Raw genomic sequence first — 14220 nt, 5'->3', positions numbered from 1 at the left:
GCCTCGATAGACAACACCATTAATATATAAAAGAAAAACAAGTAAATTAAAAATATATTTTTATTAGGCCGATAGGCCTTCCTTTGAAACAAACTTTCGTCGTCCTTTTTGTTCTCAGATTGACACCTGGCGTCCATATTTCACGGACATCTGTCGTGATTTCTGTTTATTCTCAGCTTATTCTCAGTTCTCAGATTGACACCTGGCGTCCATATTTCACGGACATCTGTCGTGATTTCTGTTTATTCTCAGCTTATTCTCAGCGCCGAGAACTTCCTGCTTTTCCTGTTTTCCGTCCGTTTGATAGCATCTGTCATGATTTCAATTTATTCACAGCGCCGAGAACTTCCTGTTTGGTAGCATTATTGCTCAACACTCTCGAAAACCCAGTTATGCGGTCCCTGTTTTGCGGTGCACACATTCGTGGCTTGAAACCCTTGTTCTGCGATGCACGATCAACAGATTTGTGCTTTGGAAACCCTGTTCTGCGGTTTCCGTGCTTCCATGACCTTAGAACTTCCTGCTTTTCCTGCTTTCCGTCCGTTTGGTAGCATCTGTCCTGATTTCTGTTTATTCACAGCGCCGAGAATTATGAGGTTAAGGTGAAGGCGGAGATCGGTGTTATGGCAGCGGAGCGGGCGTCGTTTGACACCGTGAAGCCGATTTCGCACGGATTGGAAGGCAAAGGCGGTTGTCACTCAAGTATGAAATTGCATCAGCCATTCACAACTTTTGTTTATTTTTTCACTAATTGCAGTCCCGGGAGTAAAGTCTCTGAGTATTTCAATGAATTGTAGTATGTCAGGTGTCTAAAATACAATGCGGGTTTGTAAATGAAAGTTGGTACAGGGAAACGTCGAAAAAACACTTTTCTATGCAAATGCAATTTTAGCCAGTCTCGAGACATCAAAATTTGGAAGGATAAATATTCAAAACAACTCCTATGTGGTTATTCCAGTCCTTAATTTCATGTTCGATGACATGATCTCTTTCTTTAATAGAAAGAAAGAGAAGGCTCCGATTTAATTATTATGTTTTTGCTGGCTCCGCTGTGGTCTAGCGGCAAGTTGGGGCGCTTGTTGTAACGATCACCCAGATTTAAATCTCCGCAGTCAGGTTTCCGTACGGAAGCCGCATCCAAGACCAGGTTCACTCAGGTTCAAATCTTGCCAAGTGGGCTTCTATAGAAAGACTGTATCCAAGAACAGGTGAAAATCCTGATGACCTTATTGACTCACGGATGCTGCAACGTAAACTGTAAAGTGTCTCTGTTTGTAGGTGCTATTGCCCAGATGTTTGTGCTAAGAAAAAAAGTCTCGCGTTTTTACTTATCCTCTAGGAAGTTAGGTTATGGTCCGGATGACCCATGTTTCGTGTTATCCACAAGAAAAAGAATAGGTGGCAGATCTACCAGCCCAGGTTAGTAGTTTGTTTACCTATTGTGCTCTTCTAGGTTGTTTTAGGACTTGTAAAGATGTGCTTTCATCGCAAAGCCCCTGCTGAACAAGGGCAATTACAAGCAAGTCATTAATAACGCTGAAACCACAAGTAAATTACAGGGCTCTGGAATTGTTAAAAGGTTCTCTAAGGAATTAGAACAACCATTGTACCTATTTATCTTTTTGTAAGTCTATAATGCCTATATTTATTTCGTAAAGGGGACATCCTTGGACACAGAGTCCAAAGTCCACAAATCACATAGGGTTTTTGCATTTGGTCAGACAGATATTGCAAGACGTCAATCCTATGCATCAAAAAATAATCTCAACATGCTTGTAATGACACAAAACCTCAGAATAGCAAGAATAGAACTATTCAGCTCTTGCAAGCAGGCACTTGGTTCACTTGTAAGTTGTGAGGTCAACAAAGTTTTAAGCCATACATCAGGGTTCTATCCCTGCTGTTGTATGTGCCAAATGAATAGCACATCGAAAAGTGATGAGGCAGGCAACAAATCCCGGGCCATTTTAGCAGAATAGATAAGTACCGGCAAGTTCGTGTTATGTAGTGCATCCCTAGACCTCAGGGTGTGTTTCTCGAAGTTTCTTCTAAAATGAAATAGAAATATTCAGCTCTTTCAACAAGAAGACTCAGTAAGTGTCTATTGGATGAAATCATACTCTGCTCTCGGTCAGTGTGTTGCTTGCGGAACATTGAGTGGTTTAGAACGATATCATTCATTGCGAGTTACGATAAAAGGTAAATATTAAATTTCAGTCAGTTATTCTCAAAATTGGATACATAATTGCAGTTGAGAAATCCTATAACAGTTATTAGACAGAGGATGGGGACGAAGACAGAATAAAGACGAAAAATAGAAATAGAAAACAGAACTGTCCAAAAACCAGCGTTGAGCAACCAAGGCGGTGCAATCTTGCTAGAAAAGGATACCTAATGATACCCGACAAAAGAATTGCTCAAATTTCGAAACGAAGGCAATGCTTTCTATATTAAGGGTATATAAGATAAAAACCCTACACTTTTCAGTAGAGTTGAAAAATACGGTTGCGAATCAGAGTTATTTTAAACTAAAATTTTGCAACGCTAATGTTATTCTAAAATCAAAAAGCATTCTATTCACATATACAAAAATTCGCGCAATATGAAAAACAGAACATTGATTAAAATAAACTTTAAAGTCATCCACTGTCTTGGCGTGATCCGGAAAGGACACAGGAGACACTAATTATTGATGTTGACTCACCATAACAAACAAATCAGTTGGAAATATAATCAAGACAAGATACTGCCTAGGTGGAAGAAGAAAAAGAATCAGTTAAAGAGATTAAGGATGTTCAAAAAGCTGCAGACAGTATCAATAAAGAAATTTATCTTACTTCAACACCAACAGTGCCAGAAAACTATCAAATAGATTGGAAGTCTTTCCAAACTCCAGAGTATTCTCTGAAGATTTATCTCCAAATGTTTTAGTAACACCTTTTTCAACTAGTATTCCACTAATAGTATATATTTTCAAACCATTATTTGAAGTTGACACAGTGTCATCTCTCACTAATTATTAAAATTCTCAAACCAAATTGGTTGTGAAAAGGACCAGGAAAAAGTTCAGTTGGTAGGCTATTGGCGATCCGAAGGAAAAAGTTCAAGAATCCACTCAAGCTCTTGGTTCCTATTTTTATTACCAACAAAATGTAGTGAGTGGACTTTCTATTGATTATGATCAGAAAGTTCGGAGAATCAAAGAACTGGAAGTTGAATTGGAGAAAAGTAGAATATTTAATGAAGAATAGTGGCAAACACATTATGCCACTCTCAGAGAAGGTTTTTCAATATCTCAGCAATAGTTAGTGGAGGATTTCAATACAGAAAGGTTAAATTGTTAAAATGAATCATAGAATAAATTGGCAGAAATGGAGAGCAAATATGCTCAACAAGTTGCAAATATAAGAAACGATAATGAGGATTAGATCAGAATTTTAAATGAAGAAGATGAAAGTAAAATAGAGATAATCTCTTCTGCATTAAAACAACAGGTTGAAACTCTTCAGTTGCATGTAAGAAAAAATCAGGAAGTTGGTTAAAGTATGATTATGTTCAAACAACAGGCCTTGCAGGTTAATTAATTACTACAAAAGAATCAGATTAAGTTTTATATGCAGCTAGACAAAATATATAGATATTATCAATATATTGTTCATCTAAGTGACATGATTGAGTCTCTAATGGTACAAGACAAGAATATCAAGCAAAGATTCATCTTAATCCTGGATTGGGAAAAACAGTTCAACCCAGAAAATATTGAAAAGGTTCCGAAGAAAAATGTAAAACTTATGTTTGCCTCATTAGGGCAAAGAAAATATGATTTTACAGAAATTCAAGAATGGATTAAAAGTATCATCCAACTTTGCAATGAGATTTTGGATTATGACTATGATATTGTTGAGGAATTTAATTTACCAAATCCAAAAACTTTAAGGGAAGCAGTATCAAGGATCATCAATCAGCGTGAGATTGAAGAAAAGGGAGCATAAAATGACAAAATAATCAAAGAAATTAAAGTATGGAATCAACAAGACTTTGAGATACCTTTCCGGATTCTGCATATTTTGGTTTATATTTAAGACCTGTCATTTTGATTTGATCAGTACCTTTCAGGTTCTAACATCTTTTACGAACACACAATCTTCTATACAGTTTCTTTGTGTTAAACTTGCTCTTTTTTTGCACAAAAACAGTTGAAAATTATATTCTAAAAAACTGTGGCTAAACCATAAGCGTAGGTTTACAAGAAATATATAGTTTTAGGCAGACATACCCTAGAGTGCACAGACAAGTATAAATTATCCAAAAAATATTGTGGAGGCCTATCCATGTCATTCTACTCTGAATTCTGCATATGTGCTGCTTAAGAAACTGACATACTAACAATACTATTAGACAAAACATGGTATGAGCACACATTTTCAGAGAAAATTTTGATTACGCACACCTAAGGATAGGTAAGAGGCGAGGTCATTCAAAGCCCTTCCTTGCAGTCCATGAAATTACATGGGTTGGTAAGGCTAAAATTATATCGAAACTGCCCACATTCTTTCCCCTTGCACATCATACTCCATTTCCCTCTTTGTAACTTTGTACGAAAGGAAAATGGGAATTGAATTACTCCTCTTTCTGCAGATCGTTGCATTTAGATGGGTTGGTCAGGCTGCAAATAAATAGAAACTGCCCATGATAGTCTGCAATCTGGCCACAGTTGTGTGACTGATGGAATCTGATTGTTGTTATGGTCTGGATGCTGTTTTCAGGGTCCTGTTTCTGACAAGAGGGAGGACCCAGATAGCTGTTATTACAAACATGAGCTTGGCCCCAGATAGTTCTTCTAGATGCCTGGACTGAAGGAATGTGTGAACTTTCAGATTCAATAGCTATACATAGTGTTTGAATAGCGTGTTCGTTATATGCAATGGCTGTTATTCAACATATGTTTAATGAAAGTGATTCCCTATAATGTGCAAAAATGCACAAGCACAGTGAGTACACCCGAATATAGCATATTAAAAAAAAAAATTGTGCATTGTTCAGAAAATAGTTAATATATCATGAATTATGCACAAGATTCACAAAAGAAGCACACTGCTTCCAAGTGATGGGTCTCACACTCCCTGCCCTAAGTGTGGGCACTTTATGTCGATGCCTCCAAGGCCTACTAATATGAACCACTTATAAAAAATTATTACAAAGCCATAAGGAGTCCGGTCAGCCTTTAAAAAGGGTCTGCAAAGGGTAAATTAAGTGAGCGAAATACATGGCAATTTCCTTGATTGAACCACATCTCTTAATGGGTAGGATCAGTATTAGGAATGGCTGGCAAATGTTCCTATTTCATTGATGTTTGGACGGTACTGTAAGACTATAAGGATCTTTGAGTCGCTTGAGGTACTTCCGAATTTGCACAATATGTACCTTGTCACTAATTTATATTCTAAAAAACTGTGGCTAAACCATAAGCGTAGGTTTACAAGAAATATATAGTTTTAGGCAGACATACCCTAGAGTGCACAGACAAGTATAAATTATCCAAAAAATATTGTGGAGCAACCAAGCTACTTACGGAGGTGGCTTAGTGATCAGGCCTGGGCCAGCGTAACACCTACGAGAGCATCTGAACCAACCGAGGGATTGGCCTTTTAGACGATTTCTTAGGTCTACGCAGGTTCCGAATATCAAGAGTTAATTCGAACTCTGGAAAAACTTGTAAATTGATTTGGGAATGTAAAAAATACACTAAATTTACTTTTTCTGGGCAGGGGTAAACACAACACTTTTTTATGGTCTGTTGGGAGCAATAAATCCCAACTTCATCCCATAAAGCCTCTATTAATGCGGGTGTTGTAAATCTTCGCCGATTCATACACGAGTGGGGCTCTATTCCAGCTGCGGTTTGAACCTGGGTTGTTATTGTGGTGACTTCCCTGTCTCGACCTCTAGACCATAGCTCAACAAAGGAAAAAATACCTTCGGGGGAGAAAATGTGTTTTTGATTAATACAAGTATTTATGACAGCTATAAAATGGGAATATTAAAGACAACTCATTTTAGATTTTATATACATACACATACTTGAAATGCTATGGATTCTCGATAGGTGACACAGGTTTGTTGGTTGGCTGCTGTCAAATTAGGTTAGAAAAACAAACACAACGAGTGTCTTTTTGGGTTCTCTCTGTCTTTTAGATAGAGATGGCAAAGTCTGAAACATCACTTGAAAGTCAGAACTTATTGAATCAGTTTGACTCGCCTGTGACCTTGACTCTGAATATATAACTCGGGGTCAAGTTAGATTTGGTTTCCTCAAAGAACAGAGTTGAACTTGGAAATTTGACTCAGACGAATTAGAATAGTCTGGCGACATTCTTTAAATTTCTCATGCTTCTTTGTTTTTCTGAAGAAGCTGCTTTTTGGCCAAACTAGCATTACATTGTAGAAGTTGTACTGAATTCTCACTTTTTTTGGCAAATTTTGGATAGAGTGGGCAAAGCTTAAAGTAATCGAGGAGTCTACTCTTGTCAGAGTCATCTTCATTTTTATGGATGCTTGCTTGATCTAATCCTGAGATTGAGCTGCAAGTTAATGCAAACTATCAGCTTTTAAAGAATCTTTAGAAGGAGGTGTTAAAAAAAATATGGGACTCTGAAGTCTTGTTAATGAGAAAAGAGAGTACAAACATAAAATCAGGTCAGCCTGATGACACCTTCGCAATCAGAGATGTGATTTTGAGATTAAAGATTATGAGCATAGTTAGAAAAATGAGAACTATCTTGGACATTCTTTGTTGTGAAAATGAGTAATGAAATATGCTGATAAGCCTATGGAAAGAAAGGATATTCAAGTCTTGCAATAAAAGCATAGTTGATTACGAGAAATACATAATGTGGAATGCATAGCGTAAAAGTTAGAGCGATATCTAGAACAAATACATATTACTAATTGGTTGAACCCTTAATTGTGATAATTAATTTCAAGAAAGAGCTCTTTCCATTAGGGAATCTCATAATGCAGATTCTAGATTGTAGATCATCATAACATAGAACCATTCATCGTTGTAATAAATTTCAAGAACAAACTTTCGATGAACCTTGCACATATCAATTCCAAATCATAGGTCAACCTTACCAAATTCATCATATTACTGTCCAGTAAGTAATTGACTACGTCATAATTTTATGTTCATTGAAAGAGAAGGCTTAATGACATACGCATTTGTGTGTTGATATCTTGGTGTAAGTAATGGATTAGCATATGTGTTATCATTTAACTTAATATCTGTAGTAACCGTTCAATTGGTTTTATTTACAGTTCTTGCAGGCTTGAAAGAAAAATATGACAAAGCAATGAGGAGAAATGATGTGAAGGCCATTGTTGTCACTGGTATGCATGTTTTGAAGTTGTCAGTTGCAATCTAATTTTGAAGGATTGTTTGATTATAATAGTGATAGTGATATGAATGCAGTTTGCAGAAGGGATGGAAACTGTACTAAATGTTCAATGGTGTTATAAATCTTTATATATATTCATATATATAGAGAGAGATGTAAATGCTTCTGTTCAAAAATCGAGATGATTTCATGTCTATGTCTCTGTTTTGGCATTGTTAGGTAATGGAGGCAAATTCTCAGGTGGTTTTGACATCAACGTTCTCCAGGAAGTACAACAGACTGGTATGCCAAACTAAGTTTTCATACAAAATTCAAATTCTGTTGCAGATTGTTTCAAAGGTTTCCATGTTTGCTCATATTCAATTCTCTGTAACTGTGTATCTAGCAGGGAACTTGTCGCATTTGGGTAGAGTTTCTGTTGATCTTATGATCAATACTATTGAAGGTAGGCGTTTGTTATATATGTTGTTTTTTTTGTTTTCACTAAAGTTGCAAGTTGTCGGTGATATGTATGGTTGAAGTGGGGGTACTGTATCTCGGGAATGTTAGCAATTATCAAATCCACAAATAATGTATAAGATAGAGGAATGTTGCTTTTACTTTGACTTGTCATTTCAAAAAACATTACCAATTCTTGTAAAAGACATTTTGCTAGATCGTTATTTTCCATATGTAATTTGAATACTATAAAGCGAAAAATTATCATACCCTTGACATTTTGAGCTTTTCTAGGAATGTGCCAAAATATGGATACCTAGGCTTATTGTAGAGTATAGTTGGATTTGATGGTACAGTTAAAAGTAGCATTCTTATAACATAGGTAGGAACTCATCAATGTATTGGTAAAGGATTCTACATGTTTTCCTGTATTGTAATACGTAGCTGGATATATTGATATTGTTAACATAAAAAAATTAAGATTCTGATGGATGTTTAAGCACCCCTGAAAGTTTGGAAAAGGATTCTATGTGTTTTTAGGATGGAACCTTTTTCTGGCTCTGACCTTTTTGGCCTTTTGGTGTTGTTATAGAGGCTAAGAAACCTTCTGTAGCTGCTATTCAAGGGCTTGCACTTGGTGGTGGATTAGAATTAGCAATGGTATGTGGCAATGATTGTCCATCTCTTGTAATTTTATGTTTTGGAAGGGGAATTTTGGGAACTTACATGTTTTGAGTTATCATGGATGTATTTAATTTACGCAGTCTTGTCATGCTCATATTTCAACCCCAAAAGCGCAACTTGGGTTTCCAGAACTTCAATTTGCGATTATTCCAGGATTTGGAGGTAAGATTTCTCAATGTACATTTATTTGTCTCAGCAGGGCTGACTTCATACTGTGGTATAGCCAATTTTAATCTTACTATGAATTATCTGGAAAATAGGTAATGATTTGTTTCCAGCGCTGAAGACTCTTAAATGAAGAAGGCGGCATGCATGCTTTTATATTTTATATTTTATTGCGAAGTTATTTGTGGCTTCTTGAGGGTTGATTTTCCCATGCTTTAAACCTGTCAGATCATTGGACTGTCATAGCTCCTGGCGTGCACGTTATTGTTGTATCTATGAATGGGTTTTTCTGCTTCTTGGCTTCGATCATGACTATATGGGGTGGCCTTCTGCACTGATTTCCATCTGCATTCATCATCATGAGCTAGAGAGTCTATGATGTGTTTTGTCTTATAAGTTGGCATGTGTTCTGTTTGATCATTCTTTTGTGTCTTCGATCATGGTTTCAGTATTCTGGATATAGTCTTTGGCTTGAACAAACATCTCTGCTAGAAAAATTCAACAATTCCAATTTAATAATCCTATCGGCCTCTCTTTGTACCTTTTGGGACAATTGCTAGTTTTAAACACATTTATATCTTCACATCATATATAAAAAGGGTTACAACAATTTTAGTATTATTTTTTTCTTATGTGGTTCACAAATTTTAGAGGTTGGTGATTGCTACGTCCACAAAATATTTGCCTGGAAAATTTGTACTAGGCAGATCCATCCAAAGGGATCACAAAACAAGTAAATTTAAAATATATTTTTATTTTAAACACATTTATATCTTCACATCATATATAAAAAAGTTAAAACCATTTTAGTATTATTTTTTTCTTATGTGGTTCACAAATATTAGAAATTGGTGACTGTTATGTCCACAAAATATTTGCTTGAAATATTTGTACTAGGCATATCCATCCAAAGGGATCACTTCTTGCTAGCTCAACCATGGAGCCTAACCTAGAGAGTGTCGAGAGAACAAAATATTTGTACCAAGTAGATCCATCCTAAGGGATCACTTCTTGCTAGCTCAACCATGGAGCCTAACTTGGAGCCTAACCTAGAGAGTGTCGAGAGAATTCAACTTGTGACCTCTCAAGAGAAAACATGCTTTAACACGTATTGTTAATTTACATACAACCATATTTTTTTAATAATATTTTCATTTATATTTTAGTAATATTTTTAATTTCTATTTATTTATCCCTATTTTCATAATTTCAATATATTGATTTTTTATTAATACCATAAACATTTAAAGAATATAAATTTATTTATTTATATTTAATTCAAATTTATATATTTATAAACAATTATAATATAAGTATAATATTTCAATAAAATATAAAAGATTTATATATTTATAAACAATTATAATAGAAGTATAATATTTCAATTAAATATAAAAATTAAAAATAAATATAGTATTAATTATTATTTATACCATACACACTTAAATTATATAAATATATGTAGTTATAGATAATTAAAATAAAAGTATAATATGTCAGTAAAATATAAAAGTTAAACATATAAAATAAATTTTTATAAATTAAAAACATATTTTAATTACTGAATTTTGTTGTAATTTGTTAATTTTAAATGTACACATTGATAAACCATTATAATAGAATTGTAATATTTCAATAAAATATAAAAATTAAATAATAAAAAAACATATGTAAATTAAAATTATATTTTAATCATATTTAACTAGAATATAAAAGTTAAACATATGATGATTATGATTCCAATGAGGTTTAACAAACTTTAAGAAAGAAATTAAGAAGCATGAAAAAAATGTTCCTAGATCACTACCGTTATGTTGAGTGATAACTCAATAAGGTTGGTAGTGTGGTAGATGTTTTGGATATGAGAATGGATGTTTCAGGCAATCCAAGAAAAAATGGTTTATATATATATATATTTGAAGATGTGTGTTAAATTTTTATTTATCGTACATATTTAAATTATAGAAATTTATATATTTATAAACAACTATAATGGAAGTGTAAAAAATATAATATTGCAATAAATAAAGAAGTTAAATATTGGCAATGATGCCACAATTTCATCTAGAAATGATGGAAATTTTGACAAAATATAGTAGAAATATTTGGAAATCCAAGTGATCGCTTTGAGATTTTTGGTGCCCCACGGGTTTTCGATGGTGTTGAATGTAATGTCCATTAATAATAATAATAAATAAAATAAAATAATATAATATTAAAATATAAGTAAATAAATAATAAACAATAAAGAAAAAATAATAATGATAAATAAATAGTAAAAAATAAATAAAAGGTAATAATAGTAAATAAATAATAAATAATGAAGAGAATATAATAATAATAAATAAATAAAATAGTAAATAATAAACTGGAGTTCTAAATAGATATATATAAAAAAAAAAAAAAAAAAACTAAGTAAAGTTAACGAAAAGTAAAAAGGAATAAAACAAGGAAGAGTTAAATTAAGAAAAATATTAAATTAAGTAAAACTTCAAATAAAAAAAATAAAAGTTTCATGTTGACACATGGAATGTGTGCATGTAGACCCCTTTCCATTTTTTTGGTCTATTTAATGGATGATGAAATCCATCATTCCTTTATCCATTCTCTAGGGAGAAAAGTGTTGTGAGATAAAAGATTCCCTGGCTTATGAACCCAAGAGAATATTCATATAGAGACAATCCTTGTCAAAATGCGACGTTGGACCACGGTTGATCGTGCTTAACCAAGGTTGAGGTTAGACCATGGTTGAGACAATGATTGATTTTCATATTGAAACAATCTTTGTCATAATGCGACGTTGGCCAATGGTTGACTTTGATGAACCATGGTTGACCACAACTAATTTTATAAAACATGCTTGACCTTCATTGAAAAATATTAAACCAAAGAGATTAATATTATAAAGTCAAGGTATATAAACCCCAAGATAAATATTATAAACACTAAAATAAGCATTGTTGACCATGGTTGATTTTCATATTGAGACACTGCTTGTCACAATATGATGTTGGACCATGGTTGACCATGATTGACTTTCAAATCAAGAGAATCTTTGTCACAATGCAACATTGGGCCATGGTTGACCATGTTTGTATGTTGATTGAGGGCTAGAGGGTTGTCAGGGCCTCGAGTTAGTGAGCACTCGAGAGAGTCAAAAAATCAATGATCGTGGTTAAAGGCATGCGGTTGCGATGAAAGTGCGATGGGTACCTGTGTTCGGTTAAAAATGACTCGGGTTAATACACTTGGTTAAAAGATACTTGTAGGTGAATGTCGGTTATATGCGACCGAGTCGTGTGATGAGATGTGAAATGGGATGTGCAATGAGGAAGTGTGATGCATTGTGCAATGGGTGTGTGCGATGGGCAATCCGAGTTGGGCGTTTGGCTGGGCGCATGCCCAGGCGAGGCACGCATGGGTGAGGTGACATGGTGAGCAGTCGGGTGCGCCCACACTTGATACGGGCGACCTGAAGTGTGGCTGGTGGACTGAATAGAGACAATGGCCATGTATGCAACTGAGTGTGTATTTTGGGGGAGCGTGTCGCTAGGCTGACCCAAGAGGCAGCAACATGACACGACGAGACAATGACATGCTTTATATACACTTTGGGCCGACGCTTATGAGTGTGCAGGCCGACGTGTTATTTTGTGGATGGGCTAACCCTCGGTTGGACAAAGGGTCGCGTCCCTCGGAGATATCATGGCGGTGGCATCGATATATATTGGAGGGAGTTTGATGGCATTCAAACCATCCGAGCTCGGAGCTCATACATCGCAGAAACACAAGAGCGAAGGGGATTGAGCGAAGAAAAAAAAAGAGGTGTCACGGGGTAGTAAAGACCAAGGCCAGAGGTTGCAGGCGGGTCGAGTCAAGTAATGTAGTAGGCTCGACAAACATGTTGGGTCGGGTAGGCAAGACCCTAGGGTGTGCAGGTCATGTGCCAGCACCGACGGGCAGGGCTGAATGGTAACAAGTGTTCGGGTGGCAATTCTGAACGGATATTGTAACGATGGGTATGGATAACACTACGATAGGTGCAAGTCATGTGCTAAGGCACAAGGGCCGCATGACAAGTGCTGCATGACGATCGGGTGAGGTTGCAGAAATTCGTGCAGAGATGAACGAGCCGAGTTATGATCGCGGTGAACTTGATTAGGGGGTTTCCGATAGTGCGGACAACGGTAACGATTGAGGCCCAATTTTGGTAAATTATCTAAGTGTGCAGGCCGAACGGTTAGCTACACAACTTAGCTGTAAATTGTATACTTGTAAATTATTGAAGTTTTTCTTATAAATTGTATTGGACAGACTCTACGGTGGTTTCCCATCCCAAGTATGTATGGGAGTACTTGTGATGTTGATTTGATTTCCGTTGCATGCTGATGAATTATAATTGAAGAAGATAATTGATGATGAATGTTTATTCCGCTGCATGATTGAACACTTACTAGAAAAATAACTAAGTGTTGTGTTAGGCATAGTCCATACACTCAAGTATTAGTAAAAGTAAAATGTGTAGTGGTGTCGCACCCACCTATGTGTGGTTGGAAGACTACCACCGGGATAGGGGCATGACAGATGTTATCAGAGCCCACTTTCCACAGGGCTTTGATTTGAAGATTGAAAAAGTGAAGCAAGTGGTGAAGCATTGAGCTTGGGCCAAGATGAACAAAGGAAGATGGCAGAGAGAGATTTTCAAAAGCTTGAAGACATGACAGATTATTGGAAGGATAAGAAGTAGTGAAACTATGAGGCTCTTTTGCAAGAGTGGGAACTCTTGGGGCACATTAGAGATGGGATAATGAAGGTGCGGAAGGACTTGGATAATATTCATGGCAAGACTGTTGAACTTGATGAACTTGAGAAGAAGATACGACAGGGTGACCGAAAGCTCCAAGAAGTCATGGATGAAAGATTTCAATTAAGGGAGAGAAGTACCATGTTGTAGGCTAAAGTCAAGGGACTTGAAAATGATATCAAGAAGGACTTTCTTGATCGTAAACTCATTATTATAGAAGAATCTGAGCTTGATTACATTGACAGACTGGAGCTTATTATTGGGCCATGCAGGATGATATGTAGATCGTTGGGTCACTTCAAGTGGAGGTTGATGTGTGCCAAGTAGGTGCACTTGAGCAGGATGTGATGAAGGAGATGCTTGATGAAACTCAAGCTAGACATGATTAGATTGCTCGAATGAGCTGAAAGGGGAGATTTCATACCTTAAGAGGACTGTTAGGTCGAGACGAAAGTTGAAAGACCCCTCTAAGGTCGAGTTATTGAAGAAGGTTATTGAGTTAAGACGCAAGATAAAGCCTACAAAGGATCAAGACTCCTTGAGGTTGAGTTTTGTGCAGGTGACTGTACATGGCAAGAAGTTTGCTACATGGGTTGATATGAGGGCTACACATAGTTTCCTTAGCAGGAAGGCAACAACATTGTTTGGGAAGAAAGTTGAAGTGGAAAGAGATTTAAGTGCTTTCAAAGCTATAAAATCTACCGTGAAAGTTGTGATAGGTGTTTTGAAGAA

The 14220-nt window shown here is 35.8% G+C and overlaps 1 protein-coding gene across 2 annotated transcripts; it reads left to right on the top strand.

The window, feature by feature from the left end:
- Nucleotides 1–377: 377 nt before the first annotated feature.
- On the top strand, nucleotides 378–9237 carry LOC149148949 (peroxisomal fatty acid beta-oxidation multifunctional protein-like). Of its 2 annotated transcripts, none has more exons than XM_089440444.1 (7): nucleotides 378–702; nucleotides 7318–7389; nucleotides 7617–7679; nucleotides 7786–7842; nucleotides 8428–8495; nucleotides 8600–8681; nucleotides 8913–9237. In XM_089440444.1, the coding sequence occupies exons 1-7, from the start codon at nucleotides 624–626 to the stop codon at nucleotides 9020–9022; spliced, it is 531 nt and encodes a 176-aa protein (XP_089296570.1). In that variant the 5' UTR covers nucleotides 378–623; the 3' UTR covers nucleotides 9023–9237. The 2 variants fall into 2 exon arrangements, with proteins under 2 accessions (XP_089296570.1, XP_089296571.1); XM_089440445.1 differs by having other exon boundaries at nucleotides 380–702; nucleotides 8780–9237.
- Nucleotides 9238–14220: the final 4983 nt, after the last annotated feature.

This window comes from Pinus tabuliformis, chromosome 9 (genome assembly GCF_031772625.1).
Source record: "Pinus tabuliformis cultivar Carrire ecotype Pingquan chromosome 9, CPIR1, whole genome shotgun sequence".
Classification (NCBI taxonomy): domain Eukaryota; kingdom Viridiplantae; phylum Streptophyta; class Pinopsida; order Pinales; family Pinaceae; genus Pinus; species Pinus tabuliformis.
Note: the sequence above shows the minus strand (reverse complement) of the source record. Positions and strands in the feature narration are given on the sequence as shown.

Coding starts and splice junctions, on each gene's coding strand:
- LOC149148949 (XM_089440444.1), top strand. CDS start 624: ATGGCAGCGGAGCGGGCGTCGTTTGACACCGTGAAGCCGATTTCGCAC. Junction 8,496..8,599: donor GTGGATTAGAATTAGCAATG/GTATGTGGCAAT, acceptor TAATTTACGCAG/TCTTGTCATGCTCATATTTC. Junction 8,682..8,912: donor GATTATTCCAGGATTTGGAG/GTAAGATTTCTC, acceptor TAAACCTGTCAG/ATCATTGGACTGTCATAGCT.